Here is a 19553-nt window from a genome sequence, read left to right as displayed (position 1 = left end):
TACCCTTTTAGGACTGCGCAACATTTGGGGTCGTATTACATTTTAGTAAGCTATAAATTATGGACCGCTAGGCCAAAAACGGGGGCGTTTCGTGGTGGTAAATAGTGCGTCGTGGTCGCTTATTTTATCCACAGAAGTTATGGTTTTATATAAAATTAGGAATACATTGCAATATTTACTTCGTCTACGTTTCAATACTTCCAAATATTATTTTAATTAAAATTGTTATTTGTTGCCCGTAACAGAGATAGTAACATATTCACTTACTCATTAAGCCAGAGCCGCAGCACGGGCTCATTCCGGGCAGCATCAAAGTTGCTCATGCCACTCGTGGCTAATAGGTCGTTGATGGACGGGACGATTCCCTCACTTTGCATAGCGTTGACAGAGATAGTCATATCTTCACTTATTCATGAGCCCGACTCGCAGCTCGCGCCCCGCTTCGCGCACCATCAGCGTTTCTCATGCCGCACGTGGCTCGCTCTTCGACAGATGATAGGGAGACGTATCATCTATCGATTGACAGAGATATAAACATCTTCACTTACTCGTTAAGCCCGAGCCGCAGCACGGGGCCCGCCCCGCGCAGCATCGCATGTGCATCGGCATTGCTCATGCCGCGCGTGGCTCGCCCGTTGATGGATGAGATGACATCTCCTTCCCGCACGCCGCAAAGCGAAGCCTTCCGCCCTGGGTTCACCTGGAATAGAAACAAATCCGTTAACATCACATCATCATAAAGGACCTGTCCATGATGGTGGATGAGCTCGTGTTTTTTTCGCACCTATAAAAGTGTTACATGCTCATCGCAGGGTAAGTAAGGTAAAGCAAATCGGTCACGGAGATTAGTTGCTAATGGATCGTTTCCTTCGTTTTTCTCCGAGACCACGGGGACCATGCCGTCCTCGAAACGTCGGAGGTCATTTTAACGCTTAAATAGAGTAGCCTGTAACTATTTCATTTATACAGTTAGAAAGGTATGCGCCTATATTACTAAACCTTATTTATTTATTTATTAAATATAGTTTGTTTGAAAGCCCTACCGCCGTTATGCTATGATAGGGAATGAAAGAGATTGTGGGGGAGTGGTTCCATAGGTGATGTGTTAATTGAAACACTATGTGAGGACGTTTGAAACACCATAATATATTCGGCAACATGAATGATTTTTTATTATTTCTAATCTATTTTTAATAACGCTTACTGTATAGATACCACGAGATCAACCAAAGTTCGCAAACATATTATAAAAATAATTTTTAAGAAAAAAAACCGACTTCAATGGGGGATGCCGTTGAGAGGTTACTTATTGATGATGGTGCACTCCAGACAATGAAATGAAAAAGACAGCACCGTTTGCCTAACTAAAAGGAGATAAAACCACCCACTTTTCTAGTAGCATTTCGTTTCTGTAAGGGTCACAGTTCTAACCTAACCTAACCCAATGTTCTGATAGCATTTCGTTTCTGTAAGGGTCACAGTTCTAACCTAACGAATATCCTGATAGCATTTCGTTTCCGTAAAGTCACAGTTCTAACCTAACCTAACCCACTTTTCTGATAGCAGTTCGGTTCTGTGATGATCCCATTTCAAAAAAGTTCCACTTCATCAAGTGTCACTTTTTTAAATGTAAATGCTGGATTTGTTAATGAAAATACAAAAATCACTATATGCCTTTTACATTTGAGGAGTTCCCTCGGTTCCTTATGGATCCCATCATCAGAACTCGAGCTTGACGAAAATGTGTCTTTAAAACTTAACTTGCTTAACAAACATAAAATAGAAGACAAATCGCGAAACGTGAACTATGCGTCATTAAAGAGTTCCATTCTGATATTTCTGATCATCATCAGCTCCACTTCATCAAATATCACTTTTTTAAATGGAAGTGCTGGATTTGTTTATAAGAATACAAAAATCACTATATGTATGCCTTTCACATTTGAGGAGTTCTCTCGATTGCTCAAGGATCCCATCATCAGAACTCGAGCTTGACAAAAATGTTTCTTGAAAACCTAACTTGCTTAACAAGCATAACGAAGAGGACAAATCGCCAAACGTGAACTATGCGTCATTGAAGAGTTCCGTTCTGATCATCATCAGCAGTTCCACTTCATCAAATGTCACTTTTTGAAATGGAAATGCTGGATTTGTTTATGAAAATACAAAAATCACTATATGTATGCCTTTCACATTTGAGGAGTTCCCTCGGTTCCTTATGGATCCTATCATCAGAACTCGAGCTTGACGAAAATGTGTCTTTAAAACTTAACTTGCTTAACAAACATAAAAAAGTTGACAAATCGCAAAACGTGAACTATGCGTCATTAAAGAGTTCCATTCTGATATTTCTGATCATCATCAGCAGCTCCACTTCGTCAAATATCACTTTTTTAAATGGAAATGCTGGATTTGTTGATGAAAATACAAAAATCACTATATGTATGCCTTTCACATTTGAGTTCTCTCGATTGCTCAAGGATCCCATCATCAGAACTCGAGCTTGACAAAAATGCGTCTTGAAAACCTAACTTGCTTAACAAACATAACGAAGAGGACAAATCGCCAAACGTGAACTATGGGTCATTGAAGAGTTCCGTTCTGATCATCATCAGCAGTTCCACTTCATCAAATGTCACTTTTTGAAATGGAAATGCTGGATTTGTTGATGAAAATACAAAAATCACTATATGTATGCCTTTCACATATGAGGAGTTCTCTCGATTGCTCAAGGATCCCATCATCAGAACTCGAGCTTGACAAAAATGCCTCTTGAAAACCTAACTTGCTTAACAAACATAACGAAGAGGACAAATCGCCAAACGTGAACTATGGGTCATTGAAGAGTTCCGTTCTGATCATCATCAGCAGCTCCACTTCATCAAATATCACTTTTTTAAATGGAAATGCTGGATTTGTCGATGAAAATACAAAAATCACTATAATGTATGCCTTTCACATTTGAGGAGTTCTCTCGATTGCTCAAGGATCCCATCATCAGAACTCGAGCTTGACAAAAATGCGTCTTGAAAACCTAACTTGCTTAACAAACATAACGAAGAGGACAAATCGCCAAACGTGAACTATGGGTCATTGAAGAGTTCCGTTCTGATCATCATCAGCAGTTCCACTTCATCAAATGTCACTTTTTGAAATGGAAATGCTGGATTTGTTGATGAAAATACAAAAATCACTATATGTATGCCTTTCACATTTGAGGAGTTCCTTCGATTCCTCATGGATCCCATCATCAGAACTCGAGCTTGACAAAAATCCGTCTTGAAAACCTAACTTGCTTAACAAACATAACGAAGAGGACAAATCGCCAAACGTGAACTATGCGTCATTGAAGAGTTCCGTTCTGATCATCATCAGCAGTTCCACTTCATCAGGTGTCACTTTTTTAAATGTAAATGCTTGATTTGTTGATGAAAATACTAAAATCACTATATGTATGTCTTTAACATTTGAGGAGTGCCCTCGATTCCTCATGGATCCCATCATCAGAACTGCGTTTTGACAAAAACGGGACCAATCTGTATGTATATACTTACAATCAAAAAAACAATTTTCAAAATCGGTCCAGAAATGACGGAGTTATGGAGTAACAAACATTTAAAAAAAATACAACCGAATAGAGAACCTCCTCCTTTTGAAATCTTGAAGTCGGTTAAAAATACAATTTATCAGCGTCTGAAAATCTTGATCAATGAATGTACCTATACAAAAATAAATTGTGAGACTTCTAAACTTCTTTGTTGCGATTACCTTATAGCTTATCAAACTAGTTTTAATGCAACACTATGATATAACGATAAAGAATTTTAATAGAAATGCATACTTGTATTTCAAACTAAAGCTTGTTTCAATTATACCTAATAATGTTTCAATCATAACCACAACAAATACTATAGAATACAAATACATACTTTTGGTCGGTTATATGTGGGGAAGTGCGTTGTTTCTACCGTCTCCACAACGCAAGTTTTACTTCAAGGTCAAATATTATTTACAAACAACACTCCATCGCTGTTTAATGGCAGATAAAATATTTCATGATTCCCATCCAAAACCCCAAAAAATTTCAAGTACTCAAAATACACACGTAAACAAAATAAACGAAAAAGTATGCGAGCAAGTATACTCGTTATATATTATAGGTAGTTTATACTGCAAAATTTTTTAACGGCTTCTCAACACTGCCGCGTCGCTTGCGTACTTATGTATTGCGTCATATGCGTAGTTATTGTAATTTTCGAGAAATTTGACTTGTTTCAATCATAACGTATTTCAATAGTCCCCACTCTACCCTATACGCGATTACGTCCCGTAACCCGTTAAAGTAAATAATAACGAATTGACAAACTCCAAAGACTTAATTAGGTACAATAATATTCATTTTCCAGGTTGTAAGTTCGGGCAGTCTCTTTCATTAGAAAAAGGTTTTATACCCGTTTTCATAAATAATATTAAGTAATAGATTTCGGTACGGTTACCATATGGTACGGTAGAATAGAGGACAGATTAAGTAACATAATGTATCTTAAATGTTCAGCTATTTTACTACAATTTTATGGAATAGGTAAATGTTAAATAGTCCGCAGGTACAATTATTCAATATGTGCCATTTGCATATGATAAACCTTTGAAACACCTTTGTTTAACAATTGTATCATCAATTGGTTTTATAAAATACTAATAACAATATTTTTTTCCCCTCACTAGCTCGGAAAGCCTTCTATTATCCTTTAAAACAAGCGGGGAAAAACGCATTTTATCCACTAGTGGGGAAAGTAATTTGACCTTGGATGTAGCGTTTAAGTAGCTTGACAGATAACAAAACGTAAAACGCTCATAATAATGGTTCGTTCGATATTAATTATCATTAAATAAATGGTTTGAGAATCTAATAAAAAATACCAAATTTAGCTTTATTTAATAATTTTAAGTCATAAACCTTCAAATTCCATAAAAAACGTTAGATTTTTTATAATGATGTTAAATATAATTCTGAACGCACAAGTTGAGTCGATGCAATTTCAAAACGCATCGTTGACATTTCATACGTCAGAACAGAAATGTCAACATTGTCAACAAAATTTTTACTGTTCTTCTCACCGACTCACGTAAAAATCAGAATTTCTAGTGTTTTCTGTTATAATATCGTAAAAAAATTAGTGATTCCAGTGATGAAGATGATCTAACGCCTGTGGATGTTGCACTTTCCTCGCTATAGTGAGGGGAAAAGTTTTATGTTACACACGGGTGCAAATGTATTTTACTTCTCGTGTGTTGAAACACTCGCTACGCTCATGTTTCAATTCCACACTCGCCGGTAAAATACAACTTTGCACCCTTGTATAACAAATAACTATTTCCAAACACCAGCTAATCCCAGCGATACGTTTTACCGTGGATATGTATGCCAGTAACTGTGCGATATTTGAATTCACTTTGATCACGTTCGTGCCTCGTATCGCACACTCGGAGTAAATTTATTTTTATCTCAAGTATCATTTACGAAACATTTTCCCACTTTCATAAGTAAATGTGTATGACGTTTACAAACCGCGTTGGGTTCCCGCCGCCGAGCCGCCGGAGAGCAAAACTTCAGCATGTTCCCTTCCGGAAAGGGTTCCACCCACTTCCTGCCTGTGGCCACCCCGACTCACACCGATTCACACTTAGCACACCACAATGCGCCTTAACATGAGCACAATTAAACCGTTGAGGTAGGCCTTTTAATCTTTTAGATCGCTGAGCGCGCCGGCACGATCAACATAGTTCCTGTATAAAGCTATATTAAAGCAGCATTTTTACAGAGGCATTTAGAAATTTACACAACAAATTCCAATTCAAGGTTTTGTTACATTTACATATTCTAAATTGTCATCTAATATATTTTGTTTGGTCAAATCACAAATGCAGCTCACGATATGACTTTAATTCAATATAAACAAAACATATCCGGAGACTAACGACACACAAATTACACAGCAAAAAAGTTAACTACTTAATGACTTAACTCTGATGACATAATTAAGGGAAACACGCGATTGTCACAACATTTTACAAAAAACACAAATCACTAGTCGTAAGAAAGCTCGAAGCGCTACTGAGCTTTCAAGGTGTGTTATAGGCAATTTTATCGAATCATCGTATGGGCATTATTCGAAAATGCATGCGCCTCGTGACGACACACGCCCATTGTTATGTCGGGGGCTAGTACTCACGTCGAATATTAATCTCTACTAAGCTGAGTGAGGAATCGTATATTGTCATTGCACAAGATATTGTGCAAACCAGAATAACAAGAGCTCGATATCTATAGCAACTATGCATAATCGGAAAGAGCTTTTACTATTAGTGCTCCCACAGGTAAACTCACCAGTGTTCGATAAGCTATCAAAATGACACCACTGGAGGTTTCCGTGAGTTTGTTATGTCCAGGAGACATAGTAGGCCAATGAACTTGTAATCGCAGACCCTAATCATATGAAATTCTGATACTTCCACAAGTTCTTGCGAACATTTCGTTAGGTAATCAAAGTTTTATTCAAGTTGATGATGATGAAAAGTAAAAAAACTGCCAATTTATTTAAGAGCACAAAACTCCTAAAGAAATTGTTACAAAAATTGATCCCTACTCCTGCCAGATACAGAAATGAGAACAGATGTTGTCGCTCAAAAAAATTTAAGACGATACTTTAGCTTTTCTTCAAAACAAGAATTCGTAGAAGTAACTTTGGAGATTTTAAAAGTCTAACAGAAAACTGTTGAGATTATTATAAGCCTTTTAAGGACTTAAATTTATAATAAACTTATTAGTTTATACAAAGGGCGTTCGGGACCCATCTGTAGTCTATCTACCATGCTAATTTAGTTTTATGAAACTCATTAACGAGAAAACCGTGTGAATACATATCTTTAAGGCTATAGAAAATGTTTTAAATCGCTCTGGTAACAGCACAGCGGAGCTCCCAGCCGTTGAATATGGAAAAGAAAGGCTTTCGCGGTAAAGGAAATTCAAATTGTGCAAGTGCAATTGTCCCAAGTGTAAGTAAGTTCTCCAGCAAAGAGCTTAACCATGTCACTTCTTGGTCCCGCAAAATGGGATTTTTTAACGAATTCCAAGTTGACATGAAATTGTTGTAATCGGAAAAAGACGTTTTTAAATTAAGATTTTAGTGTGGGCACTTAAAGAAGATATGAATGCCACTTTCTTTAAATATATTTAAAGATGGTGTGTAGAACTTTAAATAAAATAACCCATTAAACTGTTGTAGTATCTAGTCATTACTGATTTTATCAGGTTAAAACTTACTCTCCAACTTTATACAATTCTAGACAGTCTCGTTATTTTCCAAACAACCATTAAATCTCGGAAAATTGAAGTAGCAATCATAATTAAGCCGTTTGCTAACTGGATAAAATGCTAGCTAATTCCTCGGAGCTCTACGAACAGTTATAAGTAATGAAATGCGCAAGTTTCCGCCATTGTCACTTGCTTTAACTCAAAACTAGATCAGAGGCTCGTCTGCGCCATTCCCAGCATTCCGGTGCCTTTGAAGTTAAATAACTTAAATAAGTTGGTGTTAAAATAATACTTTTAGATGAAAGTTTGCAAACTGTTTCGCTACCAAAGGAAAGTTTGCCGTTAATTCAATCAATAAAGGCTCGACTCGACCACACCGAAACTGGACGCAGTGACTGAAAACATTGCGTCAGCGTATTTTAAGTTTCCGAGTGATCCATGTTATATGTAAGGTCAGCCAGGGCAGTTGCAACTGTGAGACAAATGCAACTACTCTAAAACTACAATAAGTGAGTCCAGAAATAGAGACACTTTCACATGCCACACTTTCGCCAGTCATAAAAAAGAGGGTGGAACTATGGGTGATTGGTGGAACTATGGGTGAAATAGTTTATGTGGCTCTAGCACTTCTTGTATTTTTAGAGTAATTTCATTTGCTACATAGCTAAAATAATATAAATTGTACATACAAATGTCAATCACAATGAAAAAATCAACGATGATCACCTCTGGTCAACATGGGACTCGAACCCACATCCTTGGATTGCCGGTCCAATGCGTACTGCGTGGGGCGGTGCTGTGGTACGTCCCACAATAAAAAAAGGAAAAAATATATTAACATTTATAGCTAAAATTGCCGTGGCTGACCTTATATGAGTATATGTACCTATGAGTGCGAAATTAGTACAATCAGACGAAACTCAAATAATATTCAAAATTAAGTAGTAGGTAAATACACCTTCGATTCGAGTACGCTTTTCAAAAAATCCTATTAACAGACAGGCAGCCCTGACAGGATTTTTGCCATTTCGTATGGGCTAACGTTATGCGCGCTAAAAATGTTTATGAATAGGTACTTTTCAAAATTGCTTTTAAATATAAATTAGTAAGGTTGAACGACTTTGACCACAAATCTGTAATTAATATGTAATAAATCTGTAATTCTATCTATTGAGATGTGATACTGGGCTGCAAATTTAGATGACCAAAATGTCCACCGGTGCCTTTGCAAAATATGATAATAGAAACAGTGATATTAATTGCATTTATATTGTTAAAAATGTCACGATTGAAGAGGTGATTACGCGATCATAATATTTGCTTACTTGGATACTCTACGTGCTAATGTAATACTGCCTATGTGTGATAGGATAGGGAATATATTGTCGCATTGTATGGGCATAGGCAGCGTTACACGACCATCGCTAGTAGCTCCCTGTCGTGCAAACCGTGTAAAAGTGTAGAGGGTGTGAAAAGCGGGTTGTAGTGAGGTATTGGGTGTCAAGTAAGTCTGGTCGAGTCATGTTTGGGCGCATTAGCAGGCGGGACACGTTTGCCGCGTGACTCCGCGACGCACGTGGGTTGCCTATACGATATAAGCCCGTATCTACTGAAATCCCATGCCCAATTTATTCTATTTATTTAATGGCATTCCATATTTTGCACTTAATCTTGTATCAGATATTTATACACGTAGTGAATTCCTAGGGATTTGGTTTTTGATGGCCGAGAAGATTGATAAAAGCTTAGGGGAAAATATGAGGTTAGGATATGTGTCTTAAATGTTTGTATGTCAATGTTTTGAACATTGTACATACTGTTAGTCCGATTTTAAAGGATAAGGCAACGTACGTAGGTACATAGATTGACTTGCTTGAATTTACTTGTAGGTAAGTTATATATTCTATGTACTTAAATAAAAAATGCAAATGGACTGAAACTGCTAATGCTAATAATGTTAATAAATATATTGACAAAAATGTGGCCAACAAAGTGCCAACAAAAGACGATGTAAGAAAACGCGCCACATGACGTGAGACATAACATAAGCGATGTCCAAGTATCGAATACCAAATAATTGCAACCCTACACCTTATTTCATTTTATTCGTTACGGAAGCTCATTTGATCCGTCTTACGAACCCGTGGTATTGTTAAGACGAAAGTGGAGGACCCGTGCGAAATCGCTGTTTCATACAAACGTAGGTAGTCCTCATTTTCCTCTCTGGATATAAACATTATTGAAAATATTTTATGACACAATTTATTTTATAACAACCACAGCTTGCCCTAACGTTAGATTTTTTTCGAATTTTTAATTATTATAAGAGTTAAGAGCATTTAAAAATTAATATGAAATCTAATTTTTTAACATGCAGATACGGCTGCGAGCGATACTCCAAATTTTATATTAAAGGAAAAAAATGGAAAAAGTTGCGGAGGTTGCGGGTTCAAGTCCTGCCGGAAGCGTAAATTTTTCCATTTCGTCCTTTAATATAAAATTTGTATTATGAAATGTGTTTTTCGCACCAAATTTTTACAATAATCAAAAAATAAAAAAGTCAAACGTAGGGGCAAAGCTATGGTTAACATACAACAATTATGTAAAAATATTTTCCATTAAGTATGTATGTCAATATACAGAGAGAAAAATGCGGACTATGTTTGTATGGAGAAGCGGCCGTGCCCTTTCCTCTTAACGCGCCGTCACACGAGAAAGCACTGTCAACCCGCAATCTCGACGTAATAATGCTCGACTATGACCTCGCGAAGGTCGGACTGTTGTCATTGTAACCGCTTACCGACATATGAAGACTCGAAATCACGACTACCAGTATTTATCTAGGCAAGATGTATATATTATATATGCCGAGATTATACAATAATGTCAGTGTCAACCCACAATCTCGACCACCAATATTTAGAGGCCTTATTCCTACAAACGAGCGTATTTTGCAAAATGCTTCCTTTTCCATTCAACATTACGACGTAACTATTAGTATTTATTCAAAAACTGTTAACGTTCTCAAATGATCATTTCCTAAACTAGCGGCTGAAATGGAAAGCATTTTCATTTTATCTTTTTAAACCTAAAATAAATGAGTTTTCTTGGGAGTATTTTCCAGAATTAGCTGTGAGAAGTGTCGTTTCGGTTGTCGATTTTGCAGTAAACAAGAATCATTTGGTACATGAATGATTACAATTCAATTCACCATATCTTGTACGAGGGGCTAAAATGATTGAAAATCAAAGATTCATTTAAAAAAATTGATAAAATACCTTCCGAGATTTCTTCATTTTTTCGGTAAAAACAGGGTCGCATTATATTTTTTTATCGCGAATTGGACTTATATTTTGCCCTCAAAATATTATATTAGCAAACTCTAACTTTATGTGAACCCATAAAAAAAAAATCATAACTATAGGACCTATGTTGCCGTAAATTTAAATATTTTTAAAAGACGTATAAATCACGCTGCACCGACGCTGCGCGATCAGTCGCCGCCGGGCGCGCTTAGAGGACGGACCTGTGCTCGATCGTCAGGCGTTCTTTGCGATCGTAACCAGCGAGCGAATTCCGAGAAGTGCTGTATACAGCGATAAAAAAAACTTGATCCAAGTAAGTACATTGTTTACACCATATTTAATTTTAACAACTGACTCACGCTTATGTGATATATTTTCAGTGTCACTTGAATTCTGGTTAGGGTTTGCATTATTATTATACCCAGACGACCTGGATGATGCCCAGGGTCACATGATGGAGTCAGGAGTTAGTTACCAGAACTCCTAATCTACTCATTATCACCCCATCGTGTTTGGGCTTATTCGATTTGCGCTGACGAGCACCATCGATCTAGATGAGGTCCAGGGTCTCATGATGGAGTCAGGAGTTGGTCACCAGAACTGCTAATCTACTCATCATAACTCCATCGTGTTTGGGCTTAATAGATTTGCCTTGACGAGCACCATCGATCTAGATGAGGTCCAGGGTCTCATGATAGAGTCAGGAGTTGGTCACCAGAACTCCTAATCTACTCATCATAACTCCATCGTGTTTGGGCTCAATAGATTTGCCTTGACGAGCACCATCGATCTAGATGAGGTCCAGGGTCTCATGATGGAGTCAGGAATTGGTCACCAGAACTGCTAATCTACTCATCATAACTCCATCGTGTTTGGGCTCAATAGATTTGCCTTGACGAGCACCATCGATCTAGATGAGGTCCAGGGTCTCATGATGGAGTCAGGAGTTGGTCACCAGAACTGCTAATCTACTCATCATAGCTCCATCGTGTTTGGGCTCAATAGATTTGCCTTGACGAGCACCATCGATCTAGATGAGGTCCAGGGTCTCATGATGGAGTCAGGAGTTGGTCACCAGAACTGCTAATCTACTCATCATAACTCCATCGTGTTTGGGCTCAATAGATTTGCCTTGACGAGCACCATCGATCTAGATGAGGTCCAGAGTCTCATGATGGAGTCAGGAGTTGGTCACCAGAACTCCTAATCTACTCATCATAACTCCATCGTGTTTTGGCTCAATAGAGTTGCCTTGACGAGCACCATCGATCTAGATGAGGTCCAGGGTCTCATGATGGAGTCAGGAGTTGGTCACCAGAACTCCTAATCTACTCATCATAACTTCATCAATTCCCTATGTCCTATCCCATAAATAAATAAGGCTACTGTCATTTCCCTAGATAAATATGTATATTCCCTAGATAAATGAGTATAATTTTATAATGCTGAACCTTTTGTTTTATTTCCTAAATACTGTCCTAAAAACCGTCTATACTGATACAAAATCTAGTGTAATATAGTATTTTTTTATACTATGTCGATGGCAAACAAGCATACGGCCCGCCTGATGGTAAGCAGTCACTGTAGCCTATGGACGCCTGCAAAACCAGAGATATTACCTGCGCGTTGCCGATCCTTTAAAAACCTGTACACTCCTTTTTTGAATGTGTAATGTAATGTAATATGGATGCAGTGTTATGTTCCTAGTGTAAGTAAGGTTCTTAGAGCTTTCATAGATGCACTGTAATGCATGTGAGAACGTTTTATTCCTTTAAATTGTTAGTAAATTCTTATAAGCTTAGACTATCAGCAAAGCGCTTGTGACACTAATAAAGTTACAAGCGTTCATAGGCTGCGGTGATCACTTACCATTAGGTAGGTCGTATGTTTGCCGTTTGTCATGGTTTATAAAAAATTACAACACTACTACAAACGGAGATACTTACTTCTGTTTCGAACAAATCGAAATTCAGAGGGTTCAGTGGTTAAGGTGTACGAAAGGGTAACCAATTTGGATTTCGTATACATATTTGTGAGCACCTTGTCTGTATACACGTTTTTGACCACTTTGCCCGTACCGCACTACCGCACCGTACCTACTACGTAAATTTTGTTTTTACTTAGGAATGGTGTCAATGTTGATACCATAAATGAATTCAGCACCCCCGATTTATACGAAAACGATCCCAAACCCGGCCTAGCAGCTTCACTGATGTAGATAATCAAGATAAAAATGAGAGCCCTAAATAAACCTTCAAGAGCGGATATCTCAAAAACTATACAAGATAACGAAAAATTTGACTGAATAAAACTTGTAACAAATTAAATCTCTTTTCATTTTGTGTAAGTGGTCAAGTCGCTCAGACGCACAGTTTCCGTGATATAATCGAAAAACCGAAAAATGGAACCTCCAAATACCCCTCTCCCCCCCCAGCACCAGGGTTATGGCCGGGGGCTTTTGTTTGATATGTTCACCTCCTAACTAGTCCAAACAAAGCTACGAAGTCAAAAATTGTGTTCCAAGCAAATCCCTCTACACCTTTTTTTGGGCATTTATTTCCTGGCCTATAAATCATCTCGAAGTTATTTCCGAATCCTTTTTGATCCTTTTTGATAGCGAGTCGGGTGTGTTGTGGATGCAAGATACCTAAAACTGTGTCACCTTTGAGGTCGAATATCTCGGCCATTTTTGATTTTAGAGAAAAGTTTTTCCTACAAAACATGCTGATTTTAGCGTATTCTCTACGATAAAACAATAATAAATATGTGTTGACACCAACATCCTTCGAAATTTTTGTCCTAAAATTATGTCAACTGAAGTCGAATATCTCGGCTATTTTTGATTTCAGTGAAAAAAATTTCCAACAAAACATGCTTATTTTAGCGTATTCTCTACGATTAAATAATAATAAATAGGTGTCATAATGACACCAACATCCATCGAAATTTTTCCAAGTCCTGGTTACCCTTTCCAAAGAGGATATAATAGGATAGAGCGGTACTGTCATAGTAAATTTTGTAGCCACAGTAAATTCACTGCCATCTATCGACACACGATTTAAACTTAAAATAAAAATATCAAAAATGTATTTATGTATGGATAAATGATTTTTTTTATTTGCAATATTTGCATTGATTATTTTTATATTATTTTGACCCATTTCCTCTACTGATATCCGTTAAAATTGTTAAATAACAAACGAAACCGTCAACGCCATCTATACGAGAGTAGGCCAAAGGTAGTGGCGCCATCTGATCGAGAATCAAAATTTCTTGATTTTCGAGGCACGTTTTTTCCTTAGACTGTATCCATCTATTACGGAGTTATATCTATCTTTGCCCTTTCGTACACCACAACCGGTTCGGTTGTTGTTAGTACTCTCAAATTAACTTTTATTACACATATAGGTACAATTATTTAAAATAACCTGATCTTTAAAACATTTAATTATTCAACTTCCTTGATGAAGTGACTTGACTTCATGGATGAACTTGTCACAATAATTCCATGAAAGCGGTAAACAATCTATTATTTACTCGTCTCTGGTTATGTATTATCCTAACACATTCACTCTATTGACTACTACCATGCTTATAAAATAAAATAAAGAGGGCCAATATAACACTAAAAATAATGTTACCTGCAATTTAATTGAAAAGTATCAAAATTATTCTTGTCTGCGTTGAATCGCGCTTAGCGTTGCCGGCGCTCGCGCACCGAGCGCCAACGCCATCTATCGAGTGTTATTTCGTGAAATCGATGAACGCTCCAGGGAATAAGGGCTCTTAAACGCGAAGTATATTGCGAGTGAAGGTTTCCGATGCGAGAAAGATCTTTTTTTTTATGATAAAGTAAAATACATTTTATAAATTACATAAAACTCGCCAAACTGTGAAGTTTGATGGTGAGAGGTACGCTCTTTTTTATGCTGATAACCGATTTGGGTCATACACATTTTATAGTATGGTTACCTCATTTGCGTCTTTCCTATAGACAGTGAAGTGAATCTAAGGCTATTTACATTTTACATTACATTTTTATGTTGCAGCAGTTCTTGAGACTCAAGTAAAAAAAAACGGGAGGATATATAGCTATCAGAACGCGGAAGTCGCATACTGGCAACAACGGGCGAAAAGACTCACCAATGGCAGGCCTATGGAACTCCACGCGAGCTCGGAATTATACCTACGAATCGCCTCCCGTTCACGGTAGATAAGCTAGCCAGTTGGTTGCCACACGCGCTCGGCTCACGGACGCACGTCACCGCGCGCCGCACTGGCAATTTTTAAGATAGTTACAAGCTACGTGGGTACTTACTATTGAATTTATTTAATTTAACATGTAGTAATATTGTCTTCGGTTACCGCGATAGTTACTCATGAAATAAAACTATGAAAACGGATTATTAAATCATTTTACGGTTTAGACTCACTTGTTTTAGTCACTCGCGCGACATGTTTCGGAGAGCCTAGGTCTCCTTTCTCAAGCACTAATAGTGCGAGCAGCGTTCACGACGACCGTGTGTTGCGTACTGCCGCTGCCGCGCGCCACGCCGCTCGCTGCGCGCTCGAGATTGGGCGGCGCCCTAATTTCAATCGGGATAGCGGCTGGGCTGTGCCGCCAGCATGGAAGCCTGTGATTCCTCAGCAGAATGCCGGTGAGTGTTGTGACAGTGTAGTGGATATAGTGAATTCGTGCTGTGTGGCGCTACAAGTGTTAGGTGACCCAAACCCAAACACACCACTGTGCCCGCCTACAACGATAGCGCAAGACCTCCCCCAACCGGTTTTCTCGGCGCGCGGCAGCGGCAGTACGCAACACACGGTCGTCGTGAACGCTGCTCGCACTATTAGTGCTTGAGAAAGGAGACCTAGGCTCTCCGAAACATGTCGCGCGAGTGACTAAAACAAGTGAGTCTAAACCGTAAAATGATTTAATATTAGTATGTCTCACAACAGTTTAAATTCGAAAACGGATTATATCGCGTAATCGCGTATATACATGCGCGTTAACATGTAGTGTTTATTATTGTAACGACAAATTTATAGTTAGATATCTACCTTTATTCATGGGTTCTCTATTATTTTTCTTTATTGTGTAACATTAATCTCTATCTGGTTTAAAATTACACGAAGTCTTAAAACTAATTATTGCTGAGTTCATTGCGCGGTTAATAAAACAGCGTAAACCCTTGCGGTTACTGCAGGGACTTATGATCTTTTAAAATAAGTTTTTTTTTTAAGAAATAGGAGGCAAACGAGCAGACGGATCACCTGGCGGTAAGCGATTACCGCCGCCCATGGACACCCGCAACACCAGAGGGGTTGTAAGTGCGTTGCCGGCCTTTAAGATGGGAGTACGCTCTTTTCTTGAAGGTTTGAAGGTCATATCGGTCCGGAAATACCGCAGGCGACAGTTCATTCCACGGTTTAGCTGTGCGAGGCAGGAAGTTTCTAGAGAAACGCACAGTTGAGGACTGCCAACCATCTAAGTGGTGAGGATGGCAATGTTGTCGCGTAGAGCGATGGCGAAAAGAAGCGGCAGGGATTAATCCGAACAATTCCTCGGAATTCATTCCTTTCCTGTATATCGAAACTCTAACGCATAAACGGAATATTATAATTATTGGAACTTAAAATGCTTATATGTAGCTATTTTACGATATGCTGTTACCTATATAGGTACTGTACCTTATTAGTTTAAATGTTAGTTTGATCAATTGATTTAAAGTGGACCGGTCTTCACACAAATTAAAAAAAATACTTGTACATAAGTAGTTAGGTATCTTCTATAAAATCTATAATTGCAATACCTACTGTCGCAAAAGACACGTTCAAATAACCTGAAACCTACACTAAAACCAGCCACAGTCAAATTTAATAACAGATCCCGTGGACATGGACCCGGGTATGTCCTTAAACTGCGTCCGGACTCGGATATGTCCTTAAACTACGTCCAAAAGAGAGGTATGGGCACTGTGAATGACATCTCGCTTTGTGTGGTAGGGCACAGGACAGCGGATGTCATTCCAGATCTAGAGCAGAGCCCAACTAGGGAAGTACCTCCACCTTACAGAAAACCGCAGCCAAATAACACTAGACCCTACTCATAGTGTTGTGTTCCTAAGGTTGCCAGAGCTCAACGAGGGAGAGGAGTGTTAGGGTCGGCAACGCGCGTGTAATATCTCCGGTGTTGCAGGCGTCCATAGGCTACGGTAACTGCTTACCATCAGGCGGGTCGTATGCTTGATTGCCACCGACGTGGTATCAAAAAAAAAAAGATCACTGAGAGGAGAAAAAAAAATCTTAGGTAGATAAAAGTAAAACAGTTTTAAATGAATGATTAAAATACATAATTTAAGATTTAGATTTCATTTTATTTCACTCCTCTGTTTGAAATGATAAAATACCTACTGGTATTTATTATTTCTAAGCGTTGGCAACCCTAGCGTTGTGCCGGTGCGCGCGGTGCGGGGAGCGGCGCGCTGAAGGTCGCTCCATTGTATTTTTGTGTAGGTATCAAAACGGTAGGTATTTGCGTTTTCTTTGAGAGATAAGTATCTGTTCGTAAGAACTATTATATAATCTGTGCCAGTGGATATCCAGAAAATAACACGAAGTGTGTTGTGGTAAAAAACTAAAAGCGACGACACTGCACTTTCCTCTATTCATGTTTAGAGATTATGTTTATATTACACCAAAATGAATGTATTAAAACAAGAAATTCTGAAATGAGGGTTAAGGTCGTAGGTTTTCCCCTGGCACTCAAAACGCCTCGTACGATGGTATACGAGGAGGTCGGTGTTTGACGGTCACAGTCTCCTTTTAATCTCATTTGAAAATTAAATAAAACATGTAAACTGAAAAATAAAAACAATAAACTTACTATTAGGAAACTATTTTAATTTGTGTTATTTCAAGCAGAAGCACAATGTATATTATATATAAATTATACACTGAAATAGATGTCATATAGGTATACCAAAGAATAAGGGCACGGATAGTTGCTGGACACAAATGCTTCTACACCTGTGGCAAATTACTAAGTTCAAAGCTGCTCAGTATATGCTCAAAAATCGCCATCTATCGAACCATCATCAGGCCTGTTAAAACCTGGGCCACAACCCAGTCGGACGAAGTAAAGCATGCGGTATTCGAGAGGAAAGTTCTACGAAAAATCTATGGTCCGGTAAAGGAGCCTGACGGTAGCGACCGGCAGCGCATGAACCATGAGCTGGAAGCTCATGAGCTGGAGACCATTGTTAGGTTCTGCAAATCCCAGCGGGCTGAGATAGGCGGGTCACCTCGAAAGAATGCCCGATTCGAGAGCTCCAAAAATTATGACAAGGTGGACGCTACTACAACAGAAAAGGCCTAGTGGTAAGCCTAAGAAAAGATGGCTGGATTGCGTGGAAGAAGATCTTAGGAGGATGAGGAAATATACCAACTGGAGAAAGGTTGCCAAGGATCGCGACAACTGGAGGAAGATAGTGGAGGAGGCCAAGACCCACAAAGGGTTGTAGCGCCATAAGCGGCGTAAGAAGTAAGGTATACGACAGACAAAGTGACGAAGGCCTCCCACTTGGTACTGGAGGCCTCTGAAGGCATCTGCCTAGAATGCAGCGGACGCTAGTTCGATTCCAGCCCTTGGCACTGAAGGTTTTGGTCACTTTTTCTTTCGTATACGATATCTACATATTTCAATCTACAAAAACTTAACGTACTCGTGGAACCAACGGGAATATGAATCCTGTATTCTCATTACTAGCCTCTCTTTAGATGACCCAGTATAAATGTGCCATTCAAAAACGAATAGTAGTTACGGAAGGAGAAGTCAAGTTATACTAGCAACTTCTGAATGAGGTAGATGGAAGGGACCTTAATCCAAATTAACCGCTTTGATCGGACCAGATTAACCGCGCTCGGACGTCTTAGAGACATTTAGGTAATTTAGTAAAAGGCAAGCATTCATACGAGTAGGTATGGACATTTATTTATTTGTTAAAATGGTGCAGAAATGGAGTTTGTGTGTAAAGGCATTGAACATAAGTCAGTAGTCTTCTTCTGTGACTTGTGATAGCATTTCCGTAATACACACGATAGACAATTTAAGTCAAAATCTTAGAGTTCGAAATATTATAAGATTTTTTTATGATAGGTACCTACTGTAGCTGCTTAGGGATCAAAGTTACCCCAGTTCCAATACAACAATCGATCCATTTAGTATGTATTTAATGTAGCTCACTAGCCCGTTAACACGATCAACGTCTCTTGCCTTAAAAAACCGATGGTACCTATGAATCATGTTGTTCAGAAGACAGTTTTAGTTATAAACATAATAGTGACACAACAACAAATTGTTATTGAAGGATAGCTTGTAAAAACCGACTCCACTGATGAAATAAACAAGCATCAATTAACTCAAATAAGCTTAATTGCTTAGTTACGTTTAATAAACACTTCTAGCGATTGTCCCGCCCTAGTCATTAGTCGTTGTTACAACTAAGGCAACCTTCGGGGCCAGATGTTTTTATATTACTTAATCGAATTACTTCATCGTTAACTAAGTTTTGCATTTAAAGGAATATTAAAGCGATTAAAAGTAGCGTCCCCGAGGCACTTTAGAAAATACTTAAATGGCACCTGCATACTTAAGTTTTATAAGAAAACTTTGCCTGTCGAACTACGCCGCCGAGCAGATTATTCTGGGCGTACGTTTTGTGTTTTCCTATTTATTTTGTTTTGATTTATTAACACTGTTCTCTCGTATTCGCTATTTATTGCAGATGAAAGGGTTTGTAATAAAAATGTCTACACCATGCCGGAATGAACGAAATTTGTTTTAGTTACAGGATTTATAGATATTCCTGTAGAACGTGCAATACGTTGTTTATTAAAATAAAGTTATTTGCTCGTTAAGCACACTAAACTAG

General features: G+C 38.4%; 1 protein-coding gene across 3 annotated transcripts in view; it reads right to left on the bottom strand.

Annotated features, from left to right (window-relative positions):
• LOC134743561 (uncharacterized) overlaps positions 1-19553 on the bottom strand; it is a 252919-nt gene that overhangs the window by 179729 nt on the left and 53637 nt on the right. For all 3 annotated transcript variants that reach the window (XM_063677074.1, XM_063677076.1, XM_063677075.1), the window contains one exon: positions 549-700. In XM_063677074.1, the coding sequence (XP_063533144.1) occupies positions 549-700 (152 nt within the window). The remainder of the gene's footprint in view (positions 1-548; positions 701-19553) is intronic.

The sequence above is a fragment of the Cydia strobilella genome, chromosome 8, assembly GCF_947568885.1.
Source record: "Cydia strobilella chromosome 8, ilCydStro3.1, whole genome shotgun sequence".
In the NCBI taxonomy this organism is placed as follows: domain Eukaryota; kingdom Metazoa; phylum Arthropoda; class Insecta; order Lepidoptera; family Tortricidae; genus Cydia; species Cydia strobilella.
Note: the sequence above shows the minus strand (reverse complement) of the source record. Positions and strands in the feature narration are given on the sequence as shown.